The following is a 25,177-nucleotide window of genomic DNA, read 5'->3' on the forward strand; positions in this document are numbered from 1 at the left end:
CTGTTTTATACAAGCTTTATTTACAATGTCATTTCCAAGTTTTGCAGTATAGGAAGCACATCAATAGGTCCTCATCGGACAGATGCTATATGAAATCCATCTACCTAGACATGAGTTTATTTTCCTCATTCTCAAATGGCCAGACACTTCCTCTACTTCCACTGTCACATTGAGTATGTACATAGTGTGTTTGTATAAGAGCAATATAAAACTTGGCAAATGGAAGGTTATTTGCTACTTCAATATGTAAAGAAAAGTTTTCCAATGAGTAAAAAAATACAGCAAACACTGCACACATTGTCATAAGATTCTGACCTTTGAACAGCCTCAAGTTGTTTGTTTCATCTCTATAATACACTTCTGACTGGCCCACAGTGCAGTCAGCAGTCAAGTAACACTAGGAAATACTGGGTAGTCATTTTAGCTTAGGTAAGTAACACACCACATTATGACTGACTTTTAGAAACTGCAATCCTCATTTAGTATTTTGTTCTCAAATGTGAATAACAGGGAAGGATTTTGAGTTATAGGTTGAACAGTACATCAAGGTGTCATCCTTTCCTTCTCTATTGAGAAGAAATTGGCATTAATAAGGTCTGAAAATGGCCCAAACTAGCTGGCTTTTTACATTAGTTTCTCTGGTTATATTGCTGCAACTCCCTTGTGATAATCTTTCCCCCACTATCTCATTATTTGCATCAAGTTAATATTTAGAATAAACACAGACACATAATAGCAACAAAATACAGTGGCTGACTTGAGGGTGGATAACACAATATGATTTCTCCTCAGGGACATATTAAGCAACAAAAAATGTTTCCCCAACATCCCTGATATAACTTAAAACAGGTCAACCATACAGTGGATGTGCTCCATTATATACAGATTTCTCACCAAATCAACGACTTGTGGGGATGGACGGTTAAAAGAATTCTGTGTAACTTACAGCTCAAACTGTAGATGTTAATGGCAAGTGGTTTACAAAACACATAGAAAAAAGTAGAGAATTAGACAAAAGATGTCACCTCTTTCCTTTGCAAGTGAATTTGTACTGGAAATGTTATTTCATTACTCACTTCTGGAACACAAATGTATTTGATGCCCAGATATGGAATCTGATTTGCCCTTGTTTAATTAAAAATACTTTACCAAACATCTGTGCTAACATGATTTTAATGCAGTTACATACAAATCCACAACAGCTAATGAACCCTTCTTCCCACAAACAAGGCCCCAGTCTTTGTTGCTGTCACTGGAGAAAATGATCATTTACAGGGTCACAGTATATTCACTAGCAATTAAGTGAATAAAAATGTTGAATGTGCTTTTTTTGTTGATGAGAAAACATTCATTTTCAAACATGATAAGTTTCTTAGCAAAGTAATTTTCTGAGAAACTTCTCTTCCTGAAAAGACTGGAGGTAAATACAATATGACTGTGCACTGTTTTCTCCAGTTTACTCTGATCTGATCTGACACAGTTAATATAATAACCTATATGTCACTTTCATTAGATGGAGACAAACACTACACTATTACAAGCCTTCTCCTCCTTTTGTTGCATAAGACAAGTATTAAACAGTATTTTGATGCTGTATGGAAACTTCACATCCATTGTAACAGTATAAGTGGTGATATAATAATACTACTAATATTAAAAAAAAAAAGTAACAACACCGCTGTACAAGCAGCAAAAGAATAAATAAGCCATTGAGATAAAAATGCACGGCATGAATTAAACCAGGGTTACACATTATACAAATTGAGTAAAACAGGTTAAGAACAGAGAAGAAAAAACCCTCATTAAGCCTACTAAATCTAAACAATACAAGTCAAGAAATTTATCGTGTGAGATTTAAGCCCATCTCAGACAGTTTTTTTCTTTTTTCAAATAACACAATAAACCTGGTCTTTAAAGGCAAAGTGCCTTTAGTCCTAAGAAAGCCAGAAAGTCTTTTTTTGTATCATATTTTAAACAAAGGCACTAAAATGGAGCATTCAACCATCTCTCCCATTTAAATAAAGGTATGCATTTATGTCTATAATATGCATGTATCCACAGGTCCAGGTGTTTATTTTGAGTCTTTCTCACTCTTTTTGTCAACAAGGATCAGCTCTAGAAATATAATTTAAATAAGACAGTTAATTTAAAAAAAAAGCTACACAAAATGTACAGTATGTATTACAGCAATACTAAATAAAGTTTTGCTATAACTGATACTATAACTACTGTTCAATGTAACTCACATCTTGCTTTGTGGTTAACGCTGCATGTTTAAGCAGTCAGTTTGTTCCATTAACAATGCCAAAACTTTCATTTTTAAATTGTTGTAATTGTTTTCCCTTTCCACATCTTTGAACTGATTAGCCCTTTCAGATGAATGTACTATACATTAGCCTACATGAGCTAATGTGCAGTTTCATAACCTTATCTTTTAATATTCTGACGTTTCTACCAAATTAGCATTAATTTTTAAGGTAAAGTGTATCAAACATGTGACAAAATGCACTTATTTGCTGCTAGACAAATAACACAAGACGGCATAGCCATCATCAGAAACACTATATAGTATCATATCTATTAAATATGCATTTTATCAAGAAATAGATGCTACACTGACATTAAATGACAGCTGAAGAAAAATTGCATGTAGGCTTAATGGGGGCTTTTATCCTGTATAAAAGCATATCTGTAACAATGTTATTCATTTAAAACGTTTATTTTGCCATCCTATGCTCCTACTGCAAACTGTCCAAAAGCATACAGGGCAACCTGGTAATGCCCCATAAGCCCTCCTTTAGTCTCAACTTGCTGCACTCACTAATACTTGAGGTAAAAGCACTTCTAAGATGCCATCTAGCAACATGTTGAGGAGAGGCCGGGCAGAACCATCGCAGGAGATAAACACACTGAGAAGTTAAAAGGGGAGCTGGCTTCTTTTTTGTTATGCAGACTAATGTGCAGGCTACACCTCTCAAACATCTCCCTCCTAGTGATGCCAACTGTCCTCCAACTATGTCAATAAAAACAGATATGTGGAAATATGTCACTGAGGTATCCTGAAGCAGCTAGCCAACATCAAGTTACATACAAGCACTAAAGAAAAGGCCTATTGAACCAACTGGCTGATCAACAGACTATACTGCAATATTCTGCCCTTGTCCTAGGTGTTTGTAACATATTATCCGTTGAAGAGTAAATGACTAAATGCAGTGGGGAAGCACAAGCAGGCATGTCCACGAAGAGTAAGTAGAGGGGGCAGAGGAGCGGAGATGGTGGGGATAACAGAAAAAAGCAGAACAAGAGGGGTAAGGAGTTGGAAAGGCGGAAAGGAGTTTAATTGGGGGAATCAGGGTGAGGAGTTTTCTTTCTCTGAACACTTCCCTCCTCAGGCTTGTCTGGAGGTTACAACGCATGACACTGCAGAGGGTTGTTAGTGCTCATGCTGCCAGTTATTTGCAGGCTTGGAGTCAATGCAAAGTCATGCAAACAGTAGGCAGGCAGGTAGTTCATGCATCGAGTGCCTCAGCCTAGCCCAGCCACACCAGGCTTGGCCAGTTCATTGGTGTGCCAGTCATGCAGTGACATTGCTGTTGAAGGAGGAGAGAAGAGAGATAACAGTCAGATGATGGAGCCTGTTAGCCTGAAGTTCTGGCCCTTATCTAAACAGATACACAAACAAATTAACAGGGTTAATTTCAATGCTTCTACAGGTCCATCATGTCAACGAGAGATCATTCATGATGTGCCTTAAAAACAATGACAAACAAAGAAAAGACAGGCTGAAAAAAGAATGGGAACAGCTGCAACGAGCATACATATTCAAGATTCCTATTTAAAGTGGCATGGGCAGTACTGTGTAGTGCTTATCCAAACACCATTTAACAAACACCGAAAAACCTTTTCTACTATAATAACAATCAAATGATTCTAAAATGATATGGAGAGTAAGTTTGCTTGAATGTGCTGTACTGAATAATCGCCTTCTCTTCGTTGACTTCTTGGCATTGAGGGTGATCTACAAACTAAATCTTGTTTCAACCAGACAGTCCCAGGATCTAAAGGGAGGAAGCCTGCATGGTGTTTCAAGGATAATATTAACCAAATACTGTGGTACAAACATTAAATTTATCACTATGGCACATAAGGTGTTGTCTGAGACAACCTGGTAAATGCTGGTAAAGCTAAAACCATGTGCACTGATGCATTTCTCACTTTGTTCGACAACGGCTCCTTAAGAAACATGATGAAAACCAGTATACAGTGAATCTACCCAGCTGTGGACTGCACACCCTGAAACAACTGAAACTTTTCTTTGTTTTTCCCTTGGGAGAAAAATTACCCTTCACAATTATTGCTGCACTGTTACCAGCCAACAGAAACCTGTTTTTTTTTTTTTTTTTTACCTTGTAGTCCCATTAGAAATCACTCAGACCATTTAGCAAGCAAATGGAACATTTACACGTGATGACTATACATCTTCCTATGCCTCAATGTATTTGTAGCTCTTTAACACAATGACATGGCAAAGGAGCAACTTTCTGAAATTATCATTTCAATATAACAAGTGAAACATTGACACACGTAACTGAAAATTGCAGTTAACCTTCTTAAAGCTACATCATGAGAGTTAAAACGGGTAACTCAGGACAGAAAATCTGCCAACTCCAGGCAAAAATAACAAGATGAACCTCAAATGTTATCACAGGTAGAGATGTGCATAAATACTGCATGAACAGGTAGAGCGGTTCCTCTAAACAAAAATGACAGTAACTTGTCAAGAAGATGCGAGCCTTCTCAGCTTTGGGGTCCAGATTACCTGCCTGGCAAAGGTTTGCCATAGAGTACAGGTTGAGGAAAGTCAGTGGTTGAAAGGAGGGGGAAGAGAGGGTGTTTTGGAGTGATTAGTCAGACCCTATTAAATATGCTGAGGGGCTGAAAAAGGTAGAAGCCTGGCATCACAGGAGTCAGGGTAAAATATGCTTAGTCAGGGAAAAAAGTGGTGCAAGATTTGGACAGCCTTGCCTGGCATCTCTACCTCATGGATCTGATCAAGAAGGGAAAAAAAAGATAATCAATAGGCAGAATGCAGGAAAACAAGAACTTCCATTAGAAATGAATGGAAATAAGAGTGCCTCAAAAAAGGCACATCTACTGCATGTTAAGTTCAGGGGATTTGTAAGGTAGTTTGTCGCAGTATTTTTCTGCCCTGTTGCCATCTACCTTGCGGTAGCTGGTTGGACGTGGCCTGGATAGGAGCGGCGTGTGCTGGTGGCTTGTCTCTGCCGGGCCAGGAAGGACTGACCAGAGCCGGTGTTGGCAAGTCGGTCTTCGGCCGCCCTCTTCTGCAGAGACATACCCTAGGAAAACATATGGAGGAAGTCTCATTAATGGCCTTAATGGCCACTAACAGTATATAAAACAGTAAATGGTTGGGGACTCAATAGAATAGTATGAGTCAGAACTTATGCAGGAGCACAAAGCTGTTCCAACACAGAGTAAGAGAGTCACTAGAGAATTAGCTATAATCAGTCCACTAACCTTGATGCATGAGAGAGTGAATTGGCTCAAACACAATATTAGTGCCAATTTAACAACTCATGAACATTAACACCAGCTATTGATCAAGGATGTGACAGAGCAAACAGTGTCTTTTAAGCTTAAAGAACAGTCTATGCTGCCCTCTAGTGGTTAAAATAAAAAGGTTTTTCTTACCATATTGTACCAGGCTGACACAATCAGTTTCTCCTCGTAATCTCTCTGGGTCTTTGTCTTGTCCATCTCTTTCTGTTTGGAGCAAAAATAAAGGCACAAAAAACTAAGAAATGATAGAATTTTTTAAAGCAACACTTTAAGCTAAACACAAATGTGAAAATATTTCCAATGTGTTTTTACACACACATTAATGCCCCCCTCCCTTCTCCAGTCATTGATCATCTATGATTTAACTTGTTAACCACATTGATCTACAAGCTGCCGAGTCCAATCCTTTCTGTGCTAAATCATGTAACTGTTCTAATGTTTAACCGATTGAGATTGATTACCTCCAGTGAGTGCAACATCCTCTCCTTCTCCTGCAGCTGGTTCTTAAGGGCCTGGACCTCGGGACCTGAACCCTGGTTCTGCTTGGGGTCCAGGGTCCTGATCACCTGTAGAGGACACATCAATCGCACAGTTTTCATGTTGACCTGCACCTACAGCAAGTATCACTGGTTACAGTACAGTTACAGATATTTAAGTTGACCCTGCAGCAAAAAATATACTCACACTCTTGGCTTTTTCCAGGTATTTCTTATATCTCTCCTCCATCTGTTTCATGTCTTCATCTTTCTTTTTCAAGGCCTCTTCCAGCTCCTCCACTCGTTGGGCTGAGAGTGAACAGTTTAGTTTAATTATAGTGTTATGTACTCTTTTTATGCATTTCTTTTTGAAGCAAAGAATTCATTTATTGGCTTCAGTGTCATACTTGTGCAGTGACATTGCACATAATGATTTCAAACTTAAAAGTGACAGGAAAGGATGGAGAGAGAGGATGAAGGTCAACAAGCAACAAGTGCACTTCACACATTCCAAATTTAGCAGGACTCTACACTCACAGCTGGCGCTGTACTTAGGCTCCATTTCGTCGATGAAGGCGTTTTTCTTCAGTAACTCGTTGTTCAACTCGCGTACTTTCTCCCTAATGGAAAGAACACAGCATGACTGTTAAATATGTTTTTGGCCTAATTTTGTTTCATATTTCATGTTCAGCGCTACAGAATTACACAACAAGGACACTTGATGCTCTCTTCAAATTAATTTTTACATAATCCTAACCATGGAAAACAATTCTCTGAGTCTGTAAGAAGATCACTTACATGTGCTCCTCATATTTCTTCTTCAGAATAGAAGACTAAAAAGAGACAAAATGAAAATTAAGTTAAACATATATTATATCTTCAAAAAGATGGAAACATTTAAATAGCCACTCTGTTGGATAAATACAGAAATTGCAGCACACTTCAGTTACTGTGGCTCATCTTTAATTTTGATATCTACAGCCACATTGGCGTGATTCTAGTCACTGAAATTGTTCAGGTTCACTGCATGACAAATTAGTTACACAGCATACTGAATACAAGTCCCACACACAATTGGTAAGATTGGAAACCTGGGACAATATTTGCAGCATCTCTACAACATAAATATGCTTCAAATGCTTTTAGATAGTTTAGACAGGTCTGGTCTTTGGTGAAAAAGATTTGACAAAATTCTGAACATTTCCCATGGCATCCAACAGAGGGAAGTGTAACGTCAATAATACTGGGGAAAGGAGATCAAATCGAAATTATGAAATTTTCAAATAGTAAACCAATAGAGAAGTAATGTAGACACCAAACCAGGACTGTGTGGGTGATTACATGATTTTCTAGGGTGGATAACCACAACGAATATTCACAGTTAGATGAATGTTCAAATTATTATTTTTTTTTATCCTGTGTCCATTGGCACTACCAATATCCACAAGGTATCTTAGGTGTTGTGCAGCAAAATCATGTGCAAGAAGAAATCTGTAGAGTACTGGAAAGAAGATTCCATGCTCAGACTAGCACTAAACTAGAAGGCAACAGCATCAAGGAACAAGGAGAGGTGGGTTTCTACAAGGAGGAAAAATCTACATGTAGCAATTGACTAAGGACTGATTAAAGATGCTTCTCTATTTCTAACAGGAAAAGATACTGTACCTGCAGAATCAGGACACTTGGCCAGGGAAAAAGTGACCCTAATGTGCAACTCAGTGTAACGAATACATTAAAGGCATAAAAAACAAAATGCTCAATACAAGGTTAAAATTGAATCACTCGAGCCATCAAAGTTGGAGTTTCATTTGCAAAGAAATATATCTTGGAGTTCTTACATTCTCTGTGTGTCTGTATTACATTCTGAGTTGTGACACATTTGGCTCAAGAAGTCAAGAGAGCTGTAGGTCATGAAAGAGAAAAGTCTAAAAGTCTAAAAGAGGGAATTTGTCAGTAATCACAAAAATATACTTACTATTGTCTGACAGTGGGAGCATTATTTGAAGGAGAAAAAGTGCAAGTATGAATGGCAAGAATCACAGACCTGCCAAATGTGGATGACTTTACATCCATACAGTGATCAGTCTTTCCCATCTTTTGTACCTGATGTTTGAAACTCCACTTTGTTGCCTAAATGACTGTATAAACTGTATTGATAATTTTACTTCAATAAAAAAGATTTTCCTCAGTTGTTCTGCCTCCTTAGGAAAATCAGTTTTTCCATTCTCTGCTTATTTTATTCCTTTTTTTAATAAACTAGACTGCATCTAAAATACAGAATTAAAATACAAAATGCTCTAAGTGTTCTGTTCATCTTGAGTGAAAAGACAGACAGAAAAAGCAAATGAACTGGAAATCCCCACAAAAGAAAAACAAAAATTTGATTATGGTTAATTATGTAGTAAAGACACATAATGATTGCGATAACCATGCATGCAAGCTCTCTCTCCCTCTCTCTCATACAGAAACCTTGCTGGGAGTTGCTCCAAACCTCCTCTTCCTAAATACCAGTCTCCTACTAGAAACTGGTTTGTGGGAGACAAGGAACAGAGAAGACAATGGAAATTTTCCTTTTTGTGTTTCAGCGTCACAGATGAGGTGTATGTTAATATATTAATATGAACAAGAATAAAATCATTTGCAGATTTTCATGTAGTTGATAGGCGAGGATTTCATTTTCTTAATAAAAATCTGTTCTGTTATGATGCTCTGAGGCTTGCAGCCATCCCAGGAAAACTAATAATTTTCTAATGTTACAACAGAAATAATGTAAAGGCACACACAGTAAAAGAAATGAAATGTACAACACTATGGATGAAATGGGTGTTAGGAATGGTTAATATTACGAAGAGTTAGTAACAACAAAAGGAAATAAAAAGTGATTTTAACTGTTTTCTATGCATTGGCCAAAGAAAAAATTCTTATAGTGTGTAAAAATCATTTTTTCTTTTCACTTTTGCAGGTTTTTTTTTTTTTTTTAAGATAAAATATAAAAACCTTGAGCCATCAAGAGGAGCAGTGTGCTGTGGTCTTGTGTGCCATCTTTATTCACCAGGTGAGGTATGACGGGAATTTGACCTTCTGTGGTTGTTGCCAACATTTCAGCTGGTATCAGCTTTATACACACATATACATGAGAAAGAACAAACATTTAATTACTTACATCATCTGCTTTGGAACCCTGTTCTTGAAGAGTCTTCTGTAGCTCCTCTACCTGACTCTGTTCCTCCATCAAGCGCTGATTGATTAACCTTGATAAGGGGTACAAAAGACCAGTCTGACAACATAGTTTTAACAAAGCAATGAGCAACCTGCAAGCTACATAGTGGTAGATAAAAAGGTCAAAAAGCTCGATGAAGTTCCAGCAAAGACAAAGAAATCTTTGTGGGGAAATAAACAGAAGATCGATCCACATTCCAAACATAATCTCCCCACAGTCAATATATGCCTCTCAAAACTACATGAACAAACCAAGAGATTTTCTGTAGTTTGCTCTGGTTTCATTCAGTTTTGATGAGATATTGAGTAGTGTCCATGGCAAATGCTATGAACAATTCAGCCCCTTTCCTTTCACTGCTAATCTGCATGCTGCTGTGCTCTTTGCTGACCTGTTCTCTGTTTCCAGTTCATTTTTTCTTCTGTTGGCGTCCTCCAGCAGGCTCTGCAACAGTGCGATCTTCTCATTGTCTGATCCCTCCTGGGCCAGCTTTAGCATCTTGTTCTCATGCTGAAGACGAATCAAATGTTCCCTGTAAAAAAAAAAAACAAAAACAAAAAAACACTGGAGCGTTAATTCCTTTCACATTTAATTGAAACAAACAATTGGCTGCTATACACCTGTACACCCCAGAGAATATGTACCTCAGTATCTCTTTCTAATGGATAAAGAACATACAGAGACCATCAGTGTGTGCATGTGTTCTATACGTATGTGTCCCAGATTACTACTTGGTTGACCCACACATGTTTGCATTGGAACAAATGCACAGGTCCAGATGCAGCAACTGTTTCTGTTGTTATTGTGTTAACATTAGCATTACTTTGAATTCAACAATACATACAGTGTGTGTCTATACGTATTGTTGAATTCTAAGTAATGCTAACACACTAACAACAGACACACACTGCTTTAAAAGCTAAATCTTGCAGTAGGCATACACATTGTGACATGATCACACTCGAGTGAGCATCAGCCAGGGTAAGTATGAGACGTTAATTTATGCTAGCACTTGGCAAACTTAATTAATTCTGCATACACCTATTACGCAAACAGAATTATGCAGTAGATCTGTTTGATCTGAATAGCTGCTCCTATAACATTTGCAGCAGCAAGATTATTGTAATACTGCAAAAGCTGGACCATTAAAGTGTCTAATACTGACTTTTCCAGAGCTACAAACAGGTATGGTACAGCCACAGAGTAGCTATACCTTGGGCTCGCTGTCTGTCTGTGTCCTGATGACAAGACAATGAGTCTACACAAGTTTATTTCAGTTCTTTTATCCACTTGGCATTACCGCCCTGCTCTTCAGTTCATGTGTTTCCTTTCAGCAGTCTGTAGTGTCTGTGTCTTTACAATAGAAAAATGAAATACAGTAAGTGCTGCCAAAATCAAGAAGTTAACATTCAAAGTTGCAGCTGGAACCTACAGCTTTCCCTGAGCACTGTAGTGCTTTTCTGTAAACTAATTAAGTTGAAGTGCAGTGGAAGCAGCTTGTGCACCCACTTTCACTCACCCATTTATTTATCTTCTCTGCATCATAAAATAAAAAAGGCACACAAAGGAACAAAGCAGAGCATTGCACACAGTACAGTGGGATGTAAATAAGGAGGAATGAGTCTTTGTACTCAGCTAAACACTAAAACACAAGGCAGGCAGAGACTCCTGAAACTGAATCAGTCAATCATTTAAATAAGAGGTTTATTTTAGGGATCTGTCTGTTTCAGATGGCCCTATTCATTTTTACAAATAGCTCGGCTTTTTCCATCTACTCAACAGATCAGGTTAGATCTTCTTTTTGATAGCGCTGAGCACAGTCTGTTTCTTGAGTCTTGTTTTTTTAGGGTGTGGCTGTTGACTCTTTTCCAACTGGAGAACTGGCTAAATGTTTGAAGACACACTCACAGCTGCTGGCTAGTAAAGGTTAGGCCAAGGAAGGCAAATGAGAGTTGAGAAGAGGTTCCAGGGTGAGTTATTGGGTAAAAACATTACATCAATATGACGATTTCTTCTCTATGATTTCTTCTGATGGAGTTCTGTTTCCTATTCTGCAGCAGACTGAGAGAATGACTGTGTTTCCAGCTGTTTTCCTGGCTGTGGTCAGTTTAGAGAAAAACAGACGGGCAGAAATCAACTCCAGATGCTGCTTATAAAAGCAACAGGTTAAATTATGCACAGCCTACTTCAGGCTACTTTTGACACTCACTATTGGACACTGAACTGACAGCCAACACTGAGCATGAATCAGCAGGATACCCAGTTAGCAATTTTGCATTTCACACACTGGCCTTCTCTGTAGATATCTCACATGAAACATTGCTATTGCAACATCTTACTTTGATCTGCAAACGCTTGCAGGATATGACATCACCTCAGGACACAACAGCTTTTCATTACTCTACCTAAACGGTAATGAACTGCCTGGACTGGTTTAACTCAAGTAAAGTTTTTTTTCTCATAAGCAGCTTTTGGAAGATTATGATTTCAATGTAAATCCACATTTTTCTAAGTTCACAAGTACTGACATATTATCCAGGCACTTCATACTACAGCAGAAAACCCAACCCTCTTGGAGAGCAGCAGTCAGGCTGATGTAACTCACACACAACTATTACATAACTCACTACAGAGAGACAGCTCTTTTTAGGCCAAACTCTTGTCTACCTTAAAATGGCAGAGAGAGCAGGAGGAACAGGCCAGAAACCATCTGGATACACAGTAAACAACAGCATCACAGACATGCTAAACACATCCACATCCAAGATCGGCAACATCAAGAGAGTCAGCCCCTGGCATTGTAAAGCACCTCTCAAATCTTAACCTTCATCTTGCCTGATGTGATTTTAGCATTCAACTTGCAACACTGGGTCCAAAATCTTGAAAACAGGTCTTTTGAAGTAAATGTCTTTGGCATAACAATATACAGTATTTCTAAAATACACAATACTGATGGATTTTTCTGTCACACACAAACTCAAATCTTCTTTTATATACTTTTTTACATACTTTGCTATGATATTCCTTCCTCTGTAAAGCATGATATTTACAACCCCTTACCTAGATAACCTACTGAATAAATAAAAATAATATTAATTATATATATTAAATATTAAATGATATTTGTATGACATCAACAACTCTATATCACTACCTCCTCTTTTTTAAAGCACTAAAGTGAGACAAAAGGTTGGGTTGAAAAGTCCTACCGGATCTCTGGGGTGGTGATCTCAGCAGCCAGCGAATCAGAGCCATCATTGCTGACCAATGGGAATAGACCTGGGCAAAAAGACAGTACTGTTATTTAAGGGTAAACCCAACTTATTCAGGATTCACTAAACTCACTATACTTTAAAAAGACCAAGCTCAGCTACTCAGGTTTAGCCACTCCTGCATATCTTTACTTGATGTAAGCTGTCCCTCCTGAGCCTGGACACAATGTAGCTCCTCAATAGTCTCCTTCAGTGAGTCTCTCTCTGTCCGCATACGCTACAGAGGGAGAAAGAGAGAGAAGTTGAGAATGACTGATACAGAGAGCAAAAGGGAAACAGTGCAGGATCTGGACTAAAAATTCTAAATGTCATATGTGAACCACTTAGCTACCACTCTAGTAACTTAATGAAGCTGTAGCACGTGAAAGTTATTTACAACCTTTGGTCTTATATTACTAACAAAATGCAATCAATAAAGTGAACTGAACATACATCTTTTTCTTTTTGTAGGGAGTCCACTTTCTCTTTGACACGTTTATATTCAAACTCCATTTTGTCTGCTTTTTTAGACTCTTCCGACAATCTGTTCTGAAGTTCAACCACCTGTGCAGAGAGATGACAGTTCAGAAGAACACATTATGTTTGCGTGAGTATCATAATAGATGATCAAAGTAAGGTGGGTTACACACTCCAGCCGGGGGTAATGTAAAAAGTGATTTTTGCATGTGAAAGTCAACATGGCTGCCGGCTGGGTACCTGTCTCTTGTATGTCTCCAGCTGGCTCTTGGCAGCATTTGCCTTTCGTAGATCTTCCTCCAAACTGACATTGGTCTGCATTAACACAGTGTTCTTCTCCTCCATAAGTTTATTCTGAAAAATAGCCACAGAAATATGTGCTGTCTTACATGAACATAAATCATGGGGTGATTAGCAGAAAAACTTCTTTATAATAAACGTTTCTTACAAGCCAAGTAAAAGGTTATAATGTGAGAATAATTCAGTAAAACTCTTTACAATAAAAATATATATTTTGTTTTTTCTGCTGTCTGTGTGTGATTGTGTACCTGTCTCCTGAGAAGCCCCATATCCTCAAGTTTCTTCTTGTAGTGTTCCACTGTGCCCTCCAGCTTTGACACTTTGTCTGATGAATGCCTAGGAGGAAAACAATACGCAGTTTCATTTTGTGATGTTGTATTCATAACAGAGAGGAGGTAGAAAGCATAACTAAGGCTCTTTGCGTAGCAACACACCTGAAACAAGAAGAATCTGAAATAACAGGATAGTGGTTCAACACGCTATTTGTCTTTTGTTGTTTCCTGTTTGTTTGACTCATTTTCACACAAAACTTAGTTATACAGGCATGATCATGTTTTAACAAGCTGCTAAAAATAGTTAACAATCTGATTAATACCATGTGGTATATCTTATACCTTCATGCTATTTGAATGCACTCAACAAAGATTATCTGTAACACAGTGAATGCTAACATGAAAACCTGAGCCAATACTTTGCATCCAAAGTTACCTTAGGACATCCATCTCATCCTTGAGAGACTGGGCTTCATCAGCCAGTGACACAAGCTCTTCATTCTGTGACTTCACATCTAAAAGTTCTTTTTCAAGCTCCTCACAGCGGATCCGATAGTCGTCTTTTGCTGCCTCCAACCTAAAATGAATTAGCGAAAATAATCATCCTTCAACTCTGAAGATTTGGCATCGGTAAAACAAGCTCTCACTGTTTATGTGGCAAAATGTTCTTCCATCAAGCAACTCCACACCTGAAAGTTTCTTCCTGTAGTTGCTCCAGTTGTGTCTGCAGCTGGAGGTGTCTGCGTCCAGCCGGGCTGTTTATATCCTCTATGGAGTCGGACTGGTTGAGTCTCTCCATCAGGACCTGGTTTTCTGCTAGCAAACTGCTCTTCTCCTCCTGCAGAGCTGCCACCTGGGGGAGGAGGGGTGGCAAGGAAGAGGGCAAAGTATGGAAATACACAGAGAAAAACAAAAGGAGCAGAAAGGGCAGAAAGAAAAGGTTCAGTAGTGCAATACATGGAATCAGATGAATGAGGAAAAGAAGGATCAGCAAAGGTCAAAAACAGAGGAAAAGGCAAAAAAAAGGAATGGTAAGGACGACAGAATGATTAACAGGAGCATGAGAAGTATAGAGAGGTACAGATGGAAAGGGTGTTAAAAAGATAGAGAGAAGAGGAACAGAGAAAAGAAACAAGTTAGAAGGGAATGGCACTGAAACTTTATCAAATATTTTCTTCACAGCATTCAGTCCATTAGGTTATTCACAATCACTGCAGCATCGACTTCAGTAATAAAGCAAGGACACACCAAACACACAAACCAAGAAGCTCCAACATAGCAAGGAGGGCTACATATGGTTTGATGTTGTCTTCTCAGTGTGATAGACAGGGAATCAAACTCCACACAAAGCAAAGCAGAAGCTGGTTGTTTTCACGACCACATACCACCAGTTATGATCCCTGATAGTTTGGTGGTTTGCTAAGATCTTGTCAATAACTCTTTGGGCCTTTAAAGTAAATGCCATTGGGCTTTTCTGACTTTTTGGGGGAGTAAACATTCTATGAACTTAGTCTCGTATAAGTGATATCCACAAATTACATAGCAACTGTAAGTGAGAGGGATTTCATTTAAGGCCTTCTGACTCACAGAGCACCAGTGTGACCATACTTTGGTTTTAACCTTAGGCCTGCATCACTGTATAGACTTGTGTTTAGTTCAATGTTTGAAGGAAATTTTGAGTTTTGTAGGGCTTATTATTGTGTTATTGTTAGTGGTCCTAGTAGAATCTGTTTTGTAGGGGTTTTAAATGTATTTGCAAGTCATCACAACATGACTTGCTATGCCTGCATTTTGATTTTGTTTAACACTCCTATGTGTAAAATGTATGCTGTTTCAATGTATGTAACACTGTTATGAGGAAGCTTCCGGGGAGAACTTGCACCAATGTGACAATTCTCTCACTGCAACACGCTTGTATCACATCAAACATGTGATCAGGACAGCCTGAAAGGCAGGAAATAAGTTGGGATTCATATATTTACTCTTAAAGCAGAGAAGGGTTTCCTAAAAACACTTCCTTACAGTTCCTACAGGTATTGAGTTACAGTATGTGCACTGGTGCTGTGGATTGCTTTTTGGTTCTAGATGTACACCTCTAAAATAGTAACATAACATATTAATAACATACATTGTATAAGTATTTGACATATATTCAACAGTGCGGCCATGTAATGACTCCTTCCTCTTGGTCCAAAAATCAAGCTTTTCCTCTTGCTGCCTATTATTGCTGTGGGAAAGCATGAAAACACAACAAGGTAAAAAAGGCAGGAGGTTATTATTGATGGGGTGACATCTGACACACCCACACAAAACTGTAGTTGTGGCTGGTGTGCCCCAGGAGGACAGTGTGTATACGTGTGCACAAACACTTGTGCACAAACGTGCACACACACATGCACACATAATTAGGAGAAGGGGGGGATCTGGATTCCAAAAAGGGATGCTGGTGCAAGCAGACTGAAAAAAATTCCAGGACTATTAGACACACCACACACTATGGATGGAGGAAGAGACAGAAAAAAAAGAAAGTTTGGATTTACCCTCTCTTCTAGCTCATTAAACTCTAACCTCAGTCTATCACGGTCCTCTTGGACATGGAGGGCCTTTAAAGCAAGGCACACAGTATTGAAATAGTCAGGAAATAAGAGGAAACTGATTTAACACAACAGGAGAGTAGGTAACCCTTTAAACTGCAGCTCCATTTTCCTGAAGTAGCTGTGTCCTAGGCAGAAAATAAATAATGTCACTTGTGATCATCTGTTATGAATCTGTTATCTCTCTATTTGCGACAATTTGTCACTGTTGCAGTGACAAAAAAATGAACAATTTAAATGTAAATGTAATTTCAAAGTAAATGACATATCAGCAACACATAAATCAGCTAATCAGGTGTTTTGATAGCATCTAATCACAGTATAAATTATGCAGAAAAGGGAGCTGCTTTTAAAGTGCAACCAAAAAAACAGCTGTAAAAGTATGGAGAATGACATGATCAGTTAGACAGTAAAAGATGTTAAAAACAAAAAAAGTCAAATTTGTAATTGGATGGATGTGGGAGCACTACGTCTTCATACCATGCTGTTTTTCTTTATAATTCAACCTAATAAACGATCAACTACAAAATAAAGTATGAAATAAAAATTCTCATTTATCTACAATATTTTTCACCAACTGTTTTATTCAAGATTAGTGAATAATACCTGATACTCAATAGTTCAAATAGGACCTTAGACTAAGCAGCAGACTGTAACCTAAATAGTAATACTACTGATATATTACTTAATGTCTAATTATTCAAACACTCGCTTTTCAATAGTGTGCAAAAGTAATAACTAACTTGTCAAATCCACTGTTGGGGTCTTGCAAGTTATGTCATTAAGACATGTGATAGAGTAACTCCATACTCTGCTATGATGTACAATACCAGTGTTCAAAGAGCCCAAAAAAATGGGGATTACAAATGCATAAAACCAACCTGCATGTCAAGCTCACGACACCTCTGGGCGATCTCCTCCTTAGTAGCCAAAGCATCGTTCAGCTCCTCCACTGTCTTTTTCAGCTGAGAACATAAAGAAACAACAAATCAAAACCATGCAGATTTCACTTCCATTTGTATGATACCACAGAAACACTCACTTCCACCTCATAGACATTCTGGATCTGGGGCTACACAAATACAAAACAATAGTCTGAGATGTTTTTAAAGCAGTTAAAGCAGTGCTGAGGGAAGCTTTTCCACAGACCCAGCTGTTTTACAGTTCTGTGGCCAAAAAGGAGGAGGGTGAAACGTGGGCTGGTGGGGGGAGATCTGGGTCATGTTTCAAAGTGATTTTTATTTGTGTGTAATGACACAGGTGTTGAGGTTTCAGGGGAAAATCCAGATACTGGAGAGTGTCTATGTGTGTTTTCAAAGACGTAGGCACGTGAATGTTCAATATCGTACCTTAAAAGAAAAGTCAATTTAATCAAGGCCAGTTATATTTAAACTCTTGAATTCTAGACAGTGTATAGAAAATGTAAAGACTCGTAATTTTTTCACCAAATCTTTCCAAACTAAGAAGGTGCTATTGATGACACTAATAGAAAACAGAACTTGATTTAAAAGGCACCCCAGTAAATAAAGTCTCCATACCTGTCTGTCTAGATCCACATATGAGTCATTTCCTCCCGTCACTGGAGTCTCTTTACTCATCAGCTAGAGAAGCAAACAAAACAGGTTAATGGTTGGAAGAAGTTGACTGTTTTGTCAATCCTGCTCTCACACAGGATTACTATCTGATCCTGTAGATGTGTCATCTGACCAGTCCCACTTTATTTTCATTGATCGACTACCATCTGCAAATCCTGTTTGATCCAGGTCTAAATGGCATGATAGTCTACCTCTTGAATGGCTGTCATGACAACGTGCTGCACAGACTCCTCCATCATCATTATGGTCTGGATGTATTCTAGAAAAAACAGAGAAGAAGAGACACAATGTTGAGACAAATTCAAGCTTCTGAGTCAGCTGAAATGTGATATCAGAGAACATTGTTTTCTGATGTAAATTTCCATATCACACACACAGAATATGAAATTCACACCTTGTTTCTGTTCACAGTTGACAGCACAGCCCAGTATAAGTTGTAGCATCCTCCCAAGCTCGGCTGCGTCAGAGTGTTCTCCAATGAGGTTAACATCTGGTAGTGTGAAGTCATTAATATGCTGGCCTAAGACCTAGACAGGGGCAAAATATTTTCTTTTTTCATTATTTTTTAAAAATATTTCATTATATGAAATTAGATTATCATGGCCTGTATTGTTCTAAAGCGATTAAGGGTGGAGTCACAACCTCTCCCTACCAGCAACACAACATCCTATGTAGTCTTAATGCAAAGTACTGATTAAGCCTTTTTATTTCAAAACAAATACAGCAGATTGGTCTTACCTCCTGGTTATAGTCTAGGATACCTTTCAGAATTTTCTTTAGATTGCTGACCTGAAACAAGAGAGTATTTATGTAGACATTTACCCACAATATCAGTATCAATACCAGTGATGAAGAGACGGTTCATTCATACTTATAGATAGGTCTGTGATGTCATACAGCAAATGGAAAAGGGAAAAGAAACTGGTCTAACAAAACCTAAACCATGCATCATTTCTTTTAAACCAAATAATGTGTGATCCTTACCTTTAACCTCCAGTTGTCCCCGACCTCTGGCTTGATTCTACTAATCCAAGCGTCATTGAAATACACTACATCTCTGAAAAAACAAACAGACAAAAGGATAGGCACATATATTTCAGTTTGCACAGGAATGTCAAAACATGCCACCAACAATGATAAAGAGAAAGGAAGGGTTTTTAACAAAAACTGATAACAAATATTGCATTTTCTAAGGATGAAAACTTACATTTTCTGCAGAGCTTGGGCCATGACAATGCCACTCGTCAAGTCTTCTACTGTCTTGCATGGAGCCTCCACTCCAAATGTCTGGATCTATACAACAGATAAGCGCACAGACTTTGAGCACTTGGTGAAGGATAAAACTATGTAATTATGTACTTACCCACCCACAAAATTAGTAATTGAACTTTGTTTTGCCAATGCATTTTTAGTTTTCCCACCACAATTCTATATCTAAGTTGTCTTTAAATTGTGTTGTTTTGACACAAAGCTTCAAAAGTCTCACTTACTGTCCTTGCAAATTTCCTCTCAACTTTGCTTATCATCTTTGCTCAGTTTCTCTTATGTCACCTCTGTCACTAATTTCAAATATTTTTTTGGCATGCCTTTGTTCCCTTTCTACACTTCATATCCTTCTCCTTCTCTTTTTTCCTCCAGGCTGAAAGTCTGTTGCCCAGACAGAAGTGAGTCTGCGTGCCAACAGTCCACGTGCCAAAAGAGGAGGGGAAACTGAGACTAGGAATGTTGGATTTCTGACAGGAAGAAAATGACGTGGTTGAAATTCTGGCCGCACGTCGTTCTGTTCCTGCCTCACTTTTCATTACGTGGCTCGGACACGACATGCAGTTCTCAAGCCCTTAGTCACAAGTTTGCAGAGAGCGGAAACAACAACAAACAAGAGATTCAACAGCTTGGCTTAATACCTTGAGAGACTGCTGTATTTTAATATAGTCACATATATTTTCGGCATTGTCATCATTTCCAATATAAAACCCATTCAAAGTTCTTATGAGTGAAAAGATTTTACTATGGAAAGCAGCTACAAGTGTAGAGTTAGTGAGGATATGCCATTTTACTTGTTGCCATTTAAATCCATGGCTGTGGAAAAACTGGCTGTAGAACTGTTACACGGCTTTCTCAAAATAAACATGATGCAAGAACAACACCATCTCTGGCTACTGACTTGTACTAATGTGAGTGTCCATTTCAAACAAGTATAAAAGGTGGAGTGAATCCACTGCACTTGATTCATTAGATTTTTAACTCTTTAGAATCAACTATATAGGTCTGGGATGCTGAGCAGCGTTTCATTAAGCCACAGTAAAGCCATTAAGGGCACTGCATTAATATTAGCAAAGACAGCGACTGATACAAGTAAACAAGAACACTCTAGGATGACACTTTGCAGGAAATGATACACTTCACATGACATGAGGGCAACATGACACTCACAATAACATGCTCACCATCACTGGACAAATACTAATCTACATAAAAAGGTTTAAGGCTGTTGTCTTACTTTACATTCACTGTTGAACATTCAGTGTGATACCTCCTCGTAAAAGTTAACTTTTACATGTTGCAATGATCACCAACTTATCTTCAAGGGGACAATTAGGGTCAGTCCCTTGAGGGGTAGCCAGAAAATTGAAGATTTTATTTGGTAACTGGTTCAAATTTTGTCAAGACTTTATGTGCACCATTATACCTTGTGAAAAACTATTGAACCGACAAAAATCAACTGCAAGCTTCGTGTAAAATCTGACCTTCCTACACTGACTAACTTAAGCTTGCTGTATTGCTGCTGTATGATTGTCTGTATGATATCATATAAATGACTTGATAACCAGATGACACCTTCCTAAATGTGATCACTCTCAAAACATCTCAACCTATTGACATTCTGGGTTTTGAGGCAGTCAAGTATCACTAAGGTACCTAATCTGTGTATGACTAAAGCAGTTAGTAGCTAAAGCCAGCCTCTGGCCCAGAGCCAACACACAACACAACCAAAACAATACCCCCGATTACATAACATCAATTACCAGTGAGGGACTGAGAACACCACATCAACAATCCATACAGTGTACATGCCATAAAACACTATAATATAAACATGTTACTAACATGTAAGCAGCACAATTATAAATTATAATAATTAGAAATTACACCGTAGCAAGACAAAGCACTTTTCTCCTGGAGTTGTTCTGTGCTAAAAGGAACTGAAACAAGACAAACATCACAGTAGAAATGGTTGCATGCAGAGCTATTGTTCTAAACTTGGTGATGGCTCTCCACTGCAGCAACATTTGGTCTGCTTCATTTCCTTTTTCAGGAAAGACATGAAAGCAAAGAAACATAGGATGAGCCAGCAATTCACAAACATACAGATGGCCAACAAAGGACTTGACAGACACATGACCGCCAGTCAACAGCTGTTACCTACAGACTGTTAGAAAGCACTTGTGAGAATCAAACAAATCAATGACACGTCGTATGCCTCATTTGATGTCAGACTGGAGGCTCAATCAGCACCTATTTTGGCTGGTGATGATGAGTTAAGATGATAGATCAGGTCACCTTCAATCGACCAGCTACTTTGGGTCCAATTTATCCAAAACTATCTGTTGCATTTTGTAGATTGAGTATACAGTTTTTGCAGAGCTCTGTTGCTGTATTTACATCCTAAATTCCCTGTCAGTAACACGTTCTCCACATGCTCAACTGTGTTACATCACCAAAAATGCAGCATACCAATGGACTGAAAAGCCTTTAAACAGGATGTATGCCCATGTGATGTGAAAGCCACAGTGAAACACTGACTGAAGGTGAGTGGCTTTATGGTGTTCATTACATTGTGTAGGGTACCAGCCGTCAGTGAATGATGCCTGTTTTGCAGCCTTCATAACAATTACTGATGGCACATAAATTTCCTGGACTGAAGGTCAATGGTTCTCACCATAAAATAATTAATAGGAGCTATTCACACTTTGTTGTTTCAAGTGGTAACATCAGAACTCTTCACAGATAGCTCTGGGCTAAGCCATGTCCCTCTGCGTCATCATCATCACTTCCCAATCAGCTTAATATGATCACATTAATCGCTGAACCTTGAAGCACAGAGTAAAAGGAGGTCAACAACCACCTCTGCATCTATTGGAACAATATTTTCTGCATTTCCTTCACTATTAAACAAGGCTGCTTTAACAGCTACCCCATTGTGGTGCTCATAGCTACTAGGCTTAAGGTTTTCAACATCAATTTCCATCTGAACCAGTAGCTGTAGCTAATTTGTGGAATTTTCTGTCTACGTTTATGTACGTTATAGTAATTGCAAAATCACAACTTCAGAACTTTAGACTTAATCTCGAAACAAATCACCATGAGACCTGAGGCACTTCTAGGGTCTAGTTTAGTTCAAGATTTGCTCCTTTTTCTCTTTTGCTCTTGCCAGATTAGAATCAGTCTGCTTTGATAACATCAACCATAGCAATCTGCTAATAGGGCTCGTAAGAGAGTGCTGCAATAAAAGGTGCATTTTCCCATGATACTGGCTTAAATATGTCAAGGAAAGGCACAGCTAAAGTATGGACATGCACGAGTCAAACAGATAGGGCAGACTGAGGTCAAAAAAGGAAATCCACACCTACAGGTTTGTGGAAACACAGCTGGGGAAGGAGAGAGTTGAGCTGTGGAAAAAGCATGCGCCATATGACTAGGAATAAGGCTGCAGAAGCCTCCACTTTAATTCATATGGGAAGAGATTGTTGTCTAAAGAATACTTGTCTAAATTATTACTGTCATGGGTGACCAGATGTCCACAACAGTGACGATGATTTAGATTAGCCAGCTTATTAGTTTGATTATATGCGTTTTCCAATAGAGAGAATAGCATACCAATGCCACACAAGGCAACAACATGCAACTTTGACAGTAGCACTGAGTGTGCATCTGGTGACTGATGAGGTGGTTTGAGCTACCAAAATATATCCTACAAAAATAACCAAGACACAATGCAGGCAATGCACCTAGTTGTTTTGGCAATGTGCAACATACTACATCATTCCTATGTGAAGCATGAGTGAGCCATAGAAGTCAGACAGGATTCTCTGAAATGGTGCTGTGATATACTGCATATATCCAGTTATTTTCTTGTTGAATTGTAATATCCTTCCATATAGAAGAGCTGTACATTTCACCATGTGTATTGATAACTGTACTTATTCCACAATAAGTCATACAATTAAGGCTACATCAATAGCTCTGCTCAACTAAAATTAATAATTTTCTTGCACAACAATTGAACTATTATATGCACCAAGGCTAAAAACTGAAAAACTTAATTTATCATTCTTTTCCAGTGACAATACTGTCACAAGATTTAATTGTATCACTTGCATTGCATTATCTTATTAGACAAACTGATCAGCAGGCAAGAACCAGCCATCCTGCTAAACTGCGAGGTGTTTTTGTTATTTTGCCTACCCTCACTGATAAATGGGATAGGCAAAATAACAGAATCATCTCTCAGTAAGGCACAATGGTATTTGGCAGACAGGTTTAATGGCTAATTTAGTATGTCTGCTTATATTTTATTTCAGGGAGTACAACATTATATTGTACGGATTTGGCAACTACCATTGTGGCACACAAACTACAATAATAAAACACATTCAGCCTCCTTAAATCAAAACTACATGGCCGCCCTGTTGCACTGAACTAAAGCAGACACAATTGCCTTCATATCTCCACTGCCATTATGTAAAAGGTGCAGTCCCATGTGTTTTAATAATAATCAGTCACACAGTGACAGGTATGTGAGGAATGTTCGCCAGCCACATCATTTGTGGAAAAATGAAGAGAAGCCATTCTGAGTTGTCATACATACACCAAGCTATGACAACAAGAGGAGGAGGCGACAGTGATGCATTGAAATGATACAGGATGGAGACTGGCTGTAATTGTGCAACAACTAAATTTACCAACTCACTGAACACATTTTGTGTGGAAACCATAATTTGTCCTTTCCTTCAAAGCTTTCACCTTTAACAAAGAGTCAGTCCACATAAACCTGATTTTATAGTTTTCATGTTGTGAATGAAATACTGTGTTTGTGTTTTTCTTACCATTTATGTTCTGCACAAAAGCTCCAAGGGGCCTACTTCTCAGTTTCACAAAAGGGAATCCACTAATTGATTTGAAGCATGGTTATATGACATGTAAGGAAGCACGTGACTTTGCAGAAGCAGGGTGGCTTGCCTGTATTGAGCTTAACTGTAACCAGCAACACATGCATGTTTTCACTATACACTATGACATTTATGCCTGCAGTGCAGTGTGTAGTAAAGATATGTTAGTACCTATACACAGTTTGCTTTAGATGCCATCTGAACAGTTCAGTCACCATTCAGTTCTAGATGTTGTGTGATATGAACAGTGAATGAATGCCTGTCTGCTTGGCACGGACTGCTTTGGATCAAATTATGAATCAAAGCATTTGGTCATACCCAAAACATTAGCACATTATGAATGCTCAGGCACTTCGCCAAACATATATTAGATTAATATCGCCCCAGCTCTTGCCACAAAGCTGAATTTCAACAATGTAAACATGCACAAAAAGGTAGCACGTGATCGCACAATCCCACAATCTGATGCCCTTTTCCCATCTGGCAGTTTCTTAATTCAACCTTTGACTAGAAATACGTAGGGTAACGTTATAAATGCACGCCCGATGAGCTACCTTGCATTTGGCATTTTTTGATCGGATGAAGGAACGGGGAAGGGAAAGCGGACATACTGATACACTGGACAACAATGCCAGGAATTCAGACTCAAAGCAGACACCGCGCTGTAACGTTTATATGCTCAATCCAGAGGAAAACGCGTTGAACCATAATAACAAGGCCAACGTCTCTGCCGTTTGATCCCCCTGTTGCAACATACGACAGAGCATTAGGAAAGTTGAGCTAGCTAAATGCCTGGTTTCACAGGGCTAGCTAGAACCAAAATTATAGTCTAGACTGGGTATGTGGTTTGCTGGCGGCTAGCAAGCAACACATCAGCAGCTAAAGCAGCAAACAGCTGGCCTGCATACGTAACCAATGTGAGCCCGTGTCATTTTCCTCTAGTCGGCTAACGTTATCCCCGTTAGCTCATCGAGCTAGCATAGCGCTGTATGCTAGCTAGCATCGCCGGCGCCGGAGAGCTGTCAGTGAGAAGAAACCCCCAAACTTTGTATTTGATCACCTACCCATGTCAAGAGGCTTTCACACAGTTCCATTCGATCCAACGACTCCGATGTACTCATCGTTACCTAACACAGGCTGACTTTGGGTGGCGATCTGAGCCTGAAGTTAACAGTCGGCTTCATACACTCCCGAGGTCTCTGGCTATCCGTCGGCCAATAGTCGGGTTCGCTGCTTCGCTCC

At 38.8% G+C, this 25,177-nt stretch overlaps 1 protein-coding gene across 3 annotated transcripts; it reads right to left on the bottom strand.

Moving 5' to 3' along the window:
- Positions 1 to 25,177, bottom strand: hook3 (hook microtubule-tethering protein 3). Of its 3 annotated transcripts, none has more exons than XM_051072856.1 (24): positions 25,000 to 25,177; positions 18,973 to 19,058; positions 18,750 to 18,822; positions 18,504 to 18,554; positions 18,160 to 18,292; positions 17,957 to 18,024; positions 17,709 to 17,771; positions 17,052 to 17,135; positions 14,266 to 14,429; positions 14,013 to 14,153; positions 13,553 to 13,640; positions 13,245 to 13,358; positions 12,981 to 13,091; positions 12,681 to 12,765; positions 12,486 to 12,555; positions 9,668 to 9,808; positions 9,223 to 9,310; positions 6,858 to 6,892; positions 6,597 to 6,679; positions 6,268 to 6,368; positions 6,045 to 6,149; positions 5,716 to 5,787; positions 5,224 to 5,360; positions 1 to 3,590 (listed from the first exon to the last, which is right to left on the bottom strand). In XM_051072856.1, exons 1-24 carry the CDS (start codon positions 25,054 to 25,056, stop codon positions 3,575 to 3,577), a joined length of 2,166 nt encoding a protein of 721 aa, XP_050928813.1. In that variant the 5' UTR covers positions 25,057 to 25,177; the 3' UTR covers positions 1 to 3,574. The 3 variants fall into 3 exon arrangements, with proteins under 3 accessions (XP_050928813.1, XP_050928814.1, XP_018525952.1); XM_051072857.1 differs by having other exon boundaries at positions 1 to 5,047; XM_018670436.2 differs by having other exon boundaries at positions 1 to 5,360.

This window comes from Lates calcarifer, linkage group LG9, assembly GCF_001640805.2.
Source record: "Lates calcarifer isolate ASB-BC8 linkage group LG9, TLL_Latcal_v3, whole genome shotgun sequence".
NCBI classification, from domain to species: Eukaryota; Metazoa; Chordata; class Actinopteri; family Centropomidae; genus Lates; species Lates calcarifer.

What these genes read in the sequence shown, in the direction of transcription:
- hook3 (XM_051072856.1), bottom strand. Translation starts at nt 25,056, where the DNA reads ATGAGTACATCGGAGTCGTTGGATCGAATGGAACTGTGTGAAAGCCTC. An exon ending in ATCACCACCCCAGAGATCCG is followed by an intron (nt 9,809 to 12,485) that starts GTAGGACTTTTC and finishes TTTTTTTTACAG; the next exon opens with GGAACATTTGATTCGTCTTC. An exon ending in ACCTGGAAAAAGCCAAGAGT is followed by an intron (nt 6,150 to 6,267) that starts GTGAGTATATTT and finishes TGTCCTCTACAG; the next exon opens with GTGATCAGGACCCTGGACCC.